This window comes from Neolamprologus brichardi, chromosome 11 (assembly GCF_056152115.1).
Source record: "Neolamprologus brichardi isolate AB-2024 chromosome 11, ASM5615211v1, whole genome shotgun sequence".
In the NCBI taxonomy this organism is placed as follows: domain Eukaryota; kingdom Metazoa; phylum Chordata; class Actinopteri; order Cichliformes; family Cichlidae; genus Neolamprologus; species Neolamprologus brichardi.
Genome location: NC_142114.1, coordinates 10,859,523 through 10,872,357, shown reverse-complemented (window position 1 = coordinate 10,872,357; position 12,835 = coordinate 10,859,523). Strand labels below are relative to the sequence as shown.

The 12,835-nt window shown below is 39.8% G+C and overlaps 3 protein-coding genes across 3 annotated transcripts in view; 2 read left to right on the top strand and 1 right to left on the bottom strand.

The window, feature by feature from the left end:
- The window catches only part of snap91a (synaptosome associated protein 91a), an 80,917-nt gene that overhangs the window by 44,009 nt on the left and 24,073 nt on the right, over positions 1-12,835 (bottom strand). The window lies entirely within an intron of this gene.
- LOC148100500 (uncharacterized) lies at positions 4,393-6,628 on the top strand. The gene has a single exon (XM_087847741.1). It carries the CDS (start codon positions 4,523-4,525, stop codon positions 6,581-6,583), a length of 2,061 nt encoding a protein of 686 aa, XP_087703867.1. The 5' UTR covers positions 4,393-4,522; the 3' UTR covers positions 6,584-6,628.
- LOC148100499 (uncharacterized) lies at positions 10,091-12,589 on the top strand. The gene has a single exon (XM_087847740.1). It carries the CDS (start codon positions 10,179-10,181, stop codon positions 12,237-12,239), a length of 2,061 nt encoding a protein of 686 aa, XP_087703866.1. The 5' UTR covers positions 10,091-10,178; the 3' UTR covers positions 12,240-12,589.

Here is a 12,835-nt window from a genome sequence, read left to right as displayed (position 1 = left end):
TCAAAACACTTGTTTATTTCTTGGGGGTTTCTAGTGGTCTGCCCATGTTTGTTATTGATTGATAGTATTGTTTGTGATGCTTGTAATCTTGCAAGTAACCTATGAGGCTTATCACCCAATTCAAAAAATGTTTGCTTACACTTAGTGATTTGAAGGCAAACTTGTTTGCTGAGCAGAGAATTATACTCACACTTCAATTTAGTAATTTTGCCCAGTAATTCTATTTTGGGAGAGGACTGATAGGTTTGTTCTAGCTGCTGTATATTTGACTCAAGATCCTTCAAAGCCGTTTCCTGGGATTTACGTTTAGCTGCAGAGAACGAAATAATGTGGCCTCGAATTACTGCCTTCATACTCTCCCAGAGAATTGCATTGTCAACATCACCTTTATCATTCTCATTAATAAAATCTAAAATGTGCTTCTCTAATTTCTTATGAAAGGTCTCATCTTTAAGCAGAGTTGGATCAAAGCGCCAGTTTCTTCTCTGTAAGTTAGCTAAATCTGCAAAATCCAGATCAATGGACACAGGGCTATGGTCAGAAATTAAAATAGGATGGTAGGTAACATCCCTCATAATTGGAATAAGTTTAGAGTCCAGAAAGATATAATCAATACGGGAGTACGACCCATGAACGGAAGAGAAAAAGGAGTAAGCCCTGCCTGTGGGGTAAAGTAGTCTCCAAGTATCCACCATGTTCATGTTTTTCAACGCACTCTTCACAACATGACTGGATTTAGACTGTTGGGTATGAGCCGATGCACTTTTATCCAAACGGGTGTCCAGTACCAGATTCATATCCCCAGCTATTATAATATTAGAATTATTCACATTTGGCAGCAGCTTAAAAGTCTTTTGAAAAAACTCAGGGCAATCAAAGTTAGGACCGTATACGTTTACAAAAGTGACAGGTAAGGAGTTCAAGAGACCTGTAAGAATTAGGTACCTTCCCCCTGGATCCACAGTAACTGTGCTTTGACAGAAAGGAATATTCTTCCTGAACAAAATTGCAACCCCTCTTGCTTTAGCTCCAAAATTAGCATTGTATGCCTGACCCAACCAATTAGCACGGAGCACAGATTGAACTTTGCGCTTAGCATGCGTCTCCTGTAAAAAAATTATGTCAGGTTGCAATAGTTTAAGGTGTGCAAGAACTTTAGCCCTTTTTACAGGATTGCCCAGGCCTTTCACATTCCAACTGACCAACCTCAGTGTAGTCTTATTGAATGTGTTTAACATAAATGTTACTTATCCTAATTTGACTAGCTAACCAGTAGTTATACACTCTGTAATTACCACATTTAAGATTGTACCACCATAGAACAAAAACATCCAAACACAAAACACTAAGAACAGTCCCACTAAAAATGAGGGGCCTCCCCAAACGAAGCCCTTCTCCACCCAACATATCCAATAGGAACATAGTAGTAGCCACAATCCTACCCCTAACCCATCCCGCAGCCCCACACCAGCAAAGGGAGATTTATAAGACACTTTATTAAAAAAAAAAAAAAAAAAAAAATTCAGATAAATTAAAAAACAAAAGCTGTATAAACCATATATGTGTGAGCTTTACTAGGCTCCCATACAGCAAATCAAAGAGTAAACAAGGATCCTGAGGGCTTATACTGTCCATATTGTAGGAAGTAATAACAGCAATAATACTGACCTAAGCTGTATAAGCCAACATCAACACGCCCATAAGAACAGCAAAAATAAGGCTTATGCAGAAAAAACATATACCTGAGGAAGTAAACCGCTGTGTTAAAAAGCCCTACTCATTTGTACCCACGGCCAGTTTCTGGTCCAGGAATCTTTTGGCTGCCTCCGGCTTATCAAAAGTCTGTGTGACCCCGTCCAGCGTCACCCGAAACCGAGCTGGATGAATAAAGCCGTAGCGTAGATTGGCCGCCCTGCACCGTTTGCGGATTTCTTCAAACTTCTTACGCCGTGCCAGCACCTCCTCGGTCAGATCCGGAAAGATGAAAACTTTCGCCCCGTCGTACTGCAGCGGAGCTTTTTGTGCTGCCAGCCTCAGGATACGCTCGCGGGTTTGATAGTAGTGCAGCCTCACAACTAAAGGACGAGGCCGGTCCCCGTCAGCTGGCTTGGGGCCCAGGGCACGGTGTGCTCTATCCACCACGACCCTGCCCGTGAAGTTCTCACACCCCAGGAGCTTAGGAATAAGCTCGGAAGCAAAGTCCAGTGGGTTTCCTTTCTCTGTCCCCTCCGCAACTCCAAGGATCCTGATATTCTGTCGTCTTGACCGCGACTCGAGGTCATCCAATTTTTTGTGCTGTAAATCGTATCCTTTCTGGAGCGAGTCGCAGAGCGCCTCTAAAACGGCAATCCTCTCGTCATGCCCATTTACAGCTTCCTCGATATCATGTATCCTCCCAGTTACCGTGGAAAGAGTGGCCTCCACAGCGTTCATCGTGGTTGAAATAGCAGTTAATTTGCTATCAACCGAAGTCTCCAATCTAGCAATTGCACTCATTATGTCGGCTGACGTCGGGTTAGCCGCTTGGGAAGTCACGGAGCTAATTGCACATGGCTCCTCAGCTAGCGCGTGCTCGTTAGCCACACTCGCTGGCTCACCTTCATCTTCTCCGATTTTCTCAGTCTTCTCACGGGCTTTTGAAGCTTTAGGTTTCGTCATTGTTATAAAATATATACAAACGTCAGGAATCAACAGAAAGGTGTCAAAAAACAGATGGATATCAGTAAAAAATTATAGGCTGGTGCGGAGCTCTTCCAAAAAACGTCTTACGCCATTGCTTGCTAACCACGCCCCCTTGCTGATGAACTTTTGTCTGTAAAAGTACAGACAGCTTTAGAAGACACAGGACACAAGATGGGTTCAACATTTCTTTTGAGTTCCATGTAACAATCCCTAACTCTGTAATTAAAGAATGTGCCATTTAATCTTGGCTGGCTAAAATGGGGTGGCGGCCGTTCAGGATTTAGCACAAGTCAGCTTTTGATCAGAAAGTTTTCTGGTTTGATCCCTGGCTGCTCCAGTCTGCAGGCCAAATATCCTTGGACAAGATTGTAATCCCAAGTTGCTTTCTGAAGCATCCATTGGAGTGTGAATGCTTTATAGAGTTTGTGAAACAGTTGTACGTGTGGTCAGGTCGTTTTGTATTTGTGTGTGGATTGAAGCACATGCCTGAGAGCAAATTGATCAGTGCACATATTTTTAAAATCTTTTTTTCGCGCTACTTCGTACGGCACTACGTTGCCTGGCGGACAGACATGTGACCAACATACCACTCTTGAACGCTGAATACTGTGTGTCTGATCACATGCCCTTCCGCCAGGCAACGTAGTGCCGTACAACAGCGGAACAAACAAAACAAACCTTCTTACGATATCACAAAAATCATGGACAATCCATAGAAAAGCCGCACCTGACTAAAAGCCGCAGGGTTCAAAGCTTGTGCGAAAGTAGCGGCTTATAGCCCGACAATTACGGTATATAATGCAGTGGGTACTCCACCAGCTAACATGTCAGTTAATTTGACACATTGATTTATTTATCATTTCTTTTTTTCTCTTAGCTTTTAAGCTCCACATTTTTGCCATTTCTTCCACACTCAACTCTTTTCTACAAGGTGAGCCCACAGTGAATGTAGGAGAGGGCAGGTGGCATTAAGAGATTTGATTGGGCAATCTAGGGGCCAGTTAGTTCTTCCTTTTGGTGAAAGCTGGGCTCTTCAGTTCAGCATGGTACAGCTCCAAAGATTCTGCAACATCAAACCCTCTGTCTGCTAATGTTACATCACCTGGGCTGAGGCAGTCCAGGTAATTTCAACAGTTTTTTGTTTTTAAAGTTTAGATATAAAGAAAAAAAGAAAAGTAACATTTGTCACTCTCTATCTTCACGTAGGAAGATTCATTTTCATCTCATAAGTGTTAGCACCAGTTCTAGAAAAGGAGACAGGTTTGTTCCAGTGTGCAGAAATGTTATTATAAATGTTCAAACTACTGCACTGTAAAATCTAATTAGTTCCCAGAACTCAAAAAACTATGCAAACTCGTTACCTCCAAAAAATTGAGTAAAGTTTACTTAAGATGACTGTTGGGACAACTTATTCATTGCAAGTATGCAGTACTAAGAATAACTTGATGTTCCTGAAGGTGCATTATGAATTGTTTACCCACTGACAAACATTTTGAGTTCTACTAAATTAAAAAACAATTTGTGGTAACCTGATTATGATTTAAAAAGAATGATTAACAACACTTCTTGTAATGGTGTTAAAATCAGCCCAGTGTTTATTTTCAAATGCAAAAAGTAAACTAAACTGCCGCCATCTCTTGGCAACTATGACACGTTTAGAATCTTATGACCACTTTGTCCTTTGATCCTTTGATTCTAAAAAATCCTTAAACAGGGGTGAGACACAACCACTTTTAGTCCGTTATTCGCAACATTTATGTTCGTAGCGTTCAAACATTCGCCAGAGAAATCTTTTAAAACATTTGGATCCTTTTGAGAGTGACAGTTTACAGATTAAAACATGTCTCAGAGAAAAAAAAATAAAGAAATCCTTGAAGAGAACGAACACCTGAAAATAAACCAGAGAGACTTGCAGTGCCAACTCCAAGACATGGAGGAGAAATACAGAGCACTGCAGGTAAAGCTTGATGAAAGACCGCACACAAAGGAAGACTTTCTTCAAGAAAAAAGGCTACAGGAGATAAAACAGAAGGAAATGGATTTCAAGCTTCAGGACATGGAGAAACACAACAAAGGCTTGCAAATCAAGCTTAATGAAGCTCTGCAAAAAAATAAAGAGCTCCTCCAAGAAAAAGATCAACAGGACATGAAGCAGAACAAACTCCAAGGCATGGAGGAAAAATACAAAGTTCTTCAGGTAAAGCTTGATAAAACACTGAACAAAAATAAGGAGTTGCTTCAAGAACAAAAGCAACAAGAAATTAAACAGAAACAAACGGACTGCAAGCTTGAAGACGTGCAGGAAAAATACACAGAGCTGAAAATAAAGCTTGATAAAGCACTGCAGAGAAATAAAGATTTCCTTCAAGAGAAAGAACAGCAAGACATGAAACAGAAACATCTGGATTGCAAGCTTCAGAACATCGAGAAACACAACGAAGGCTTGCAAGTAATGCTTGATGAAGCTCTGCAAAAGAATAAAGAAATCCTTGAAGAGAAAGAAAAACTGGACATTAACCAGAGAGACATGCAGTGCCAACTCCAAGACATGGAGGAGAAATACAGAGCACTGCAGGTAAAGCTTGATGAAAGACCGCACACAAATGAAGACGTTCTTCAAGAAAAAAGGCTACAGGAGATAAAACAGAAGGAAATGGATTTCAAGCTTCAGGACATGGAGAAACACAACAAAGGCTTGCAAATCAAGCTTAATGAAGCTCTGCAAAAAATTAAAGAGCTCCTCCATGAAAAAGAACAACAGGACATGAAGCAGCGAAAACTTCAAGGCACGGAGGAAAAATACAAAGCGCTTCAGGTAAAGCTTGATAAAACACTGAACAAAAATAAGGAGTTGCTTCAAGAACAAAAGCAACAAGAAATTAAACAGAAACAGATGGACTGCAAGCTTGAAGACGTGCAGGAAAAATACACAGCGCAGAAAATAAAGCTTGATAAAGCACTGCAGAGAAATAAAGATTTCCTTCAAGAGAAAGAACAGCAAGACGTGAAACAGAAACATCTGGATTGCAAGCTTCAGAACCTCGAGAAACGCAACGAAGGCTTGCAAGTAATGCTTGATGAAGCTCTGCAAAAGAATAAAGAAATCCTTGAAGAGAAAGAAAAACTGGACATTAACCAGAGAGACATGCAAGGTGTGCAGGAACAACACGGAGCGCTGCAGGCAAAGCTTGATGAAACACTGCACAAATATCAAGAGCTGCTTCAAGACCAAGAACAACAGGAAATAAAGCAGAAAGAAGACAAAGAAATTCTTCAGGACTTTGAGAGGAAAAACCTAAACCTGCAAGAACTTTATAACAAACTGAACTACAAAACAACTGAACTGGAAGAGGAAAAGGAAAAGCTGCAAAACCAATGCTCAGAGATGCAGAGTAAGCTCAATGACATGCTGAGAAAAAACACAGAACTCGAGGAACTTTCAGACAACTTGAAGTGCAAAAACACTGAGATGCAGGTGCTAAAGCAACAACTGGAGAAAACAAACAAAGACCTGCAGTGTACACTTCAAGATTTCGAGAGGAGCAGTCAGCAGTTGGAAGACACGCACAACAAATTACAACAGAGTTATACAGAGCTGCACGAGGCAAAGATAACGCAGGAGGCAACATCTAAAGAAATGAAAGAAAGGCTTGAAGACAAACAAGCCAAATTGGAAAAAGTGGAGAAAACATGCAAGAGACTTGAGAAGGAGAATGCAGAGACAGTCGATCAGCTGAGAACCCTCATCCTAGAGAAAAAAGTGCTCGTGGAAAAGCTGATGGAAAAGAAGAAAAAAAGATTCCGCTTCTTCTGGAGGAAGAACACTCCTGCTTTTTCTTCTTTTTCTACTTTTTCTACTGCTGATGTCACCTCGTCTTCCTCCACCTCTGTCCCATCTTAATTTTCACCTCTCCTCTCCCTTTCTCTCCCTTTAACTCCTAACACCTGTCCCATCTCTCTCTCCCCCCCCCCCCCTCCCTCTCTTTTCACCCTCACCCCCCAACCAGTCTCGACAGTTGACTGCCCCCTCTAGAGCCTGGTTCTGTCATAGGTTTCTTCCTTTATAGGAAGTTTTTCCTATCCACTGTCGCACCTAGTGCTTGCTCAGAGGGGATTGTTGGGGTTTTCTCTCCTCTATCTCTTTCCTTCTTTCTATCCCTTTCCTTTCCCTTCTTCTTTACAACCCCCCCCCCCCCCCCCCTTTCTATTTCCCAAATTAATAATAAACACAATTGGCAAAATTTTAAAAAGTCAGATCAATGTCTTCATTCAAGAATGAATTGTCTTTGTCACGGGGTCATGTGTATTTTGTGTTTTCCTCGGGCTGGTGATTCTTGCAGTCGTTGAGCCCAGGAGTCCAGATTTTTAGTGTTTTAATCACATTTAGTGTTACATTTTAGATCACAACAATAGGATATCCACAATTTAGAATTCAGGCATTTGTTTTTTTCAATATTGTAATCCTTCTATGATTGCAGGTGTTTAGAGTTAATTCGTTGATTCAGATGATTAGGTTAATCACTCGTTTAGAGAACCTTTTCATGATATGCTCATTTTTTGAGATAGGAATTTTGGGTTTTCATGAGCTGTATGCTAAAATCATCAATATTAAAACAATGAAAGGCTCGAACTACTTCAGTTGTGTGTAATGAATCTAAAATATATGAAAGTCTAATGTTTATCAGTACATTACACAAAATAATGAACTTTATCACAATATGCAAATTATTTGAGAAGGACCTGTACACTTTGACACACATTGGAACTGTTAGCTAAAGGAAGAGTTTCTGAATTTTACAGGAAAAAATATCATTAATATGTCCCAACTTCATGGAACAAAGATATAAGAAAGTGAGGACAGTGTCACAGGCTGGGTCTCTGACCCAGCGCTCTGAGTTCATTTTGTATTTTTCTCATTTTAGATTTGTGATTAATTTGTGTCATTCCTATTTAGCTTTAGTTAAGGAAAGGCAGTTATTATTTATTGTTTCCTTGGTTTCTATGTTTGAGTTCTTGTATCGTTCATCATGTGTTAGGTCTGTTAAGCTTGTTTTCATGTCTAGTTTCAGTGTTTCCTGTTTTATTTTGAAGGAGTCGTGTGTTCTTTGTTCATTGTATTTAGTTTCACTTCCCCTGTCCTGTCATTAGGCTCATGTAAGTCAGCTGTTCCTCCATGTGTTCCCACATCCCCTAATCACCTCCTGTGTATTTTAGTTCTCTGTTTTCAGTGTGTCATTGTCAGATCGTCTGCTTTGTTTGCAAGCCAAGAAGTTGTGTCAAGTTTCCTCATGTCAAGTCCATGTTCCTGTTGTAGGTTTTTAGTTAATTTAGCTCACCCAGTTTAGTTTATTGTTAGCCTTGCCTTTTGCCTTTTGTTTACAGTTATTTTGCCAGCCTCAATAAACGGCTTGTTTTCTGTTATTCAAGTCATGTTTCACATTTCGTTTTCATCTGCATTTGGGTCCACCCTTCACTCTACACACAGTCAGCCCTGCTGATTGTGACAGACAGGGCAGAGGTATTTGCATGATCAGCAAGAGCCATTTCATAAACTGGAATTCAAGGCTCACGTGTAAATTATATCGTAAACCAGAAGCACTCCACCACAGTAGTTCACTCTCTGGGCAGTATTTACTTTTAAGTGAAAAGCATTATATTCTGTTTATATTCATTGTGTTTTCTTTGTTCTTTTTAATCATACTAGAAGTTTGTAGTGCAGTAAAAATCTGATCAAGGTAGCCGGACAGGTTTTCACTTACACAAGCATTACACAGTATTCATTTGTAAATAACTGGACACGAAAGACTAGAGATAAAAAATGTGATATAATATTATACTGCGGTGTATTTCGAACAAACTAGGCAGCTTATTGTCTTTCTCTTGATGATAATTTCTTTCTTTTTTTATGGCTCAAAACTATTTGTTATGAAAGCAAAACAAACAAACTGATGTTGTATAAATTGATTCAGGATTATTTACTTCGAGTCCAGAAATCATAGCTGTCTCATCAGATCCAGTTGTGACATTAGCTATAGTTTCCGCGGAGGGTACTTGGTTCTGTATGACAGCACAGCTTTTAGGTTGAATTCAAGCGCTTGAGTACAGCCTGATAATTAGAGGCCTGCAAACTGTTTGCTGATGAACTTTTGTCTGTAAAAGTACAGACAGCTTTAGAAGACACAGAACACAAAATGGGTTCAACATTTCTTTTGAGTTCCATGTAACAATCCCTAACTCTGTAATTAAAGAATGTGCCATTTAATCTTGGCTGGCTAAAATGGGGTGTCTGCCGTTCAGGATTTAGGACAAGTCAGCTTTTGATCAGAAAGTTTTCTGGTTTGATCCCTGGCTGCTCCAGTCTGCAGGCCAAATATCCTTGGACAAGATTGTAATCCCAAGTTGCTTTCTGAAGCATCCATTGGAGTGTGAATGCTTTATAGAGTTTGTGAAACAGTTGTACGTGTGGTCAGATTGTTTTGTATTTGTGTGTGGATTGAAGCACATACCTGACAGCACATTGATCACTGCACATATTTTTAAAATCTTAGTTTAAATAAAGTTTTTGATTATTTATTATAAAAAAGAGATTATATATATATATAATGCAGTGGGTACTCCACCAGCTAACATGTCAGTTAATTTGACACATAACACCACTTAGTTCCTCCTTTTGGTGAAAGCTGGGCTCTTCAGTTCAGCATGGTACAGCTCCAAAGATTCTGCAACATCAAACCCTCTGTCTGCTAATGTTACATCACCTGGGCTGAGGCAGTCCAGGTAATTTCAACAGTTTTTTGTTTTTAAAGTTTAGATATAAAGAAAAAAAGAAAAGTAACATTTGTCACTCTCTATCTTCACGATGGAAGATTCATTTTCATCTCATAAGTGTTAGCAACAGTTCTAGAAAAGGAGACAGGTTTGTTCCAGTGTGCAGAAATGTTATTATAAATGTTCAAACTACTGCACTGTAAAATCTAATTAGTTCCCAGAACTCAAAAAACTATGCAAACTCGTTACCTCCAAAAAATTGAGTAAAGTTTACTTAAGATGACTGTTGGGACAACTTATTCATTGCAAGTATGCAGTACTAAGAATAACTTGATGTTCCTGAAGGTGCATTATGAATTGTTTACCCACTGACAAACATTTTGAGTTCTACTAAATTAAAAAACAATTTGTGGTAACCTGATTATGATTTAAAAAGTATGATTAACAACACTTCTTGTAATGGTGTTAAAATCAGCCCAGTGTTTATTTTCAAATGCAAAAAGTAAACTAAACTGCCGCCATCTCTTGGCAACTATGACACGTTTAGAATCTTATGACCACTTTGTCCTTTGATCCTTTGATTCTAAAAAATCCTTAAACAGGGGTGAGACACAACCACTTTTAGTCTGTTATTCGCAGCATTTATGTTCGTAGCGTTCAAACATTCGCCAGAGAAATCTTTTAAAACATTTGGATCCTTTTGAGAGTGACAGTTTACAGATTCAAACATGTCTCAGAGAAAAAAAAATAAAGAAATCCTTGAAGAGAACGAACACCTGAAAATAAACCAGAGAGACTTGCAGTGCCAACTCCAAGAAATGGAGGAGAAAAACAGAGCGCTGCAGGTAAAGCTTGATGAAAGACCGCACACAAAGGAAGACTTTCTTCAAGAAAAAAGGCTACAGGAGATAAAACAGAAGGAAATGGATTTCAAGCTTCAGGACGTGGAGAAACACAACAAAGGCTTGCAAATCAAGCTTAATGAAGCTCTGCAAAAAAATAAAGAGCTCCTCCAAGAAAAAGATCAACAGGACATGAAGCAGTGCAAACTCCAAGGCATGGAGGAAAAATACAAAGCGCTTCAGGTAAAGCTTGATAAAACACTGAACAAAAATAAGGAGTTGCTTCAAGAACAAAAGCAACAAGAAATTAAACAGAAACAAACGGACTGCAAGCTTGAAGACGTGCAGGAAAAATACACAGCGCAGAAAATAAAGCTTGATAAAGCACTGCAGAGAAATAAAGATTTCCTTCAAGAGAAAGAACAGCAAGACATGAAACAGAAACATCTGGATTGCAAGCTTCAGAACATTGAGAAACACAACGAAGGCTTGCAAGTAATGCTTGATGAAGCTCTGCAAAAGAATAAAGAAATCCTTGAAGAGAAAGAAAAACTGGACATTAACCAGAGAGACATGCAGTGCCAACTCCAAGACATGGAGGAGAAAAACAGAGCACTGCAGGTAAAGCTTGATGAAAGACCGCACACAAATGAAGATGTTCTTCAAGAAAAAAGGCTACAGGAGATAAAACAGAAGGAAATGGATTTCAAGCTTCAGGACATGGAGAAACACAACAAAGGCTTGCAAATCAAGCTTAATGAAGCTCTGCAAAAAATTAAAGAGCTCCTCCATGAAAAAGAACAACAGGACATGAAGCAGCGAAAACTTCAAGGCACGGAGGAAAAATACAAAGTTCTTCAGGTAAAGCTTGATAAAACACTGAACAAAAATAAGGAGTTGCTTCAAGAACAAAAGCAACAAGAAATTAAACAGAAACAGATGGACTGCAAGCTTGAAGACGTGCAGGAAAAATACACAGCGCAGAAAATAAAACTTGATAAAGCACTGCAGCGAAATAAAGATTTCCTTCAAGAGAAAGAACAGCAAGACATGAAACAGAAACATCTGGATTGCAAGCTTCAGAACATCGAGAAACGCAACGAAGGCTTGCAAGTAATGCTTGATGAAGCTCTGCAAAAGAATAAAGAAATCCTTGAAGAGAAAGAAAAACTGGACATTAACCAGAGAGACATGCAAGGTGTGCAGGAACAACACGGAGCGCTGCAGGCAAAGCTTGATGAAACACTGCACAAATATCAAGAGCTGCTTCAAGACCAAGAACAACAGGAAATAAAGCAGAAAGAAGACAAAGAAATTCTCCAGGACTTTGAGAGGAAAAACTTAAACCTGCAAGAACTTTATAACAAACTGAACTACAAAACAACTGAACTGGAAGAGGAAAAGGAAAAGCTGCAAAACCAATGCTCAGAGATGCAGAGTAAGCTCAATGACATGCTGAGAAAAAACACAGAACTCGAGGAACTTTCAGACAACTTGAAGTGCAAAAACACTGAGATGCAGGTGCTAAAGCAACAACTGGAGAAAACAAACAAAGACCTGCAGTGTACACTTCAAGATTTCGAGAGGAGCAGTCAGCAGTTGGAAGACACGCACAACAAATTACAACAGAGTTATACAGAGCTGCACGAGGCAAAGCTAACGCAGGAGGCAACATCTAAAGAAATGAAAGAAAGGCTTGAAGACAAACAAGCCAAATTGGAAAAAGTGGAGAAAACATGCAAGAGACTTGAGAAGGAGAATGCAGAGACAGTCGATCAGCTGAGAACCCTCATCCTAGAGAAAAAAGTGCTCGTGGAAAAGCTGATGGAAAAGAAGAAAAAAAGATTCCGCTTCTTCTGGAGGAAGAACACTCCTGCTTTTTCTTCTTTTTCTACTTTTTCTACTGCTGATGTCACCTCGTCTTCCTCCACCTCTGTTCCATCTTAACTTTCACCTCTCCTCTCCCTTTCTCTCCCTTTCTCTCCTGACACCTCTCCCTCCCCTGTCTCCCTTTAACTCCTAACACCTTTCCCCCCCCCCCCCCCCCCCCCCCCTCTCTCTCTCTTTTCACCCTCACCCCCCAACCAGTCCCGACAGTTGACTGCCCCCTCTAGAGCCTGGTTCTGTCATAGGTTTCTTCCTTTATAGGGAGTTTTTCCTATCCACTGTCGCACCTAGTGCTTGCTCAGAGGGGATTGTTGGGGTTTTCTCTCCTCTATCTCTTTCCTTCTTTCTATCCCTTTCCTTTCCCTTCTTCTTTACAACCCCCCCCCCCCTTTCTATTTCCCAAATTAATAATAAACACAATTGGCAAAATTTTAAAAAGTCAGATCAATGTCTTCATTCAAGAATGAATTGTCTTTGTCACGGGGTTATGTGTATTTTGTGTTTTCCTCGGGCTGGTGATCCTTGCAGTCACTAAGCCCAGGAGTCCAGATTTTTAGTGTTTTAATTACATTTAGTGTTACATTTTAGATCACAACAATAGGATATCCACAATTTAGGATTCAGGCATTTGTTTTTTTCAATATTGTAATCCTTCT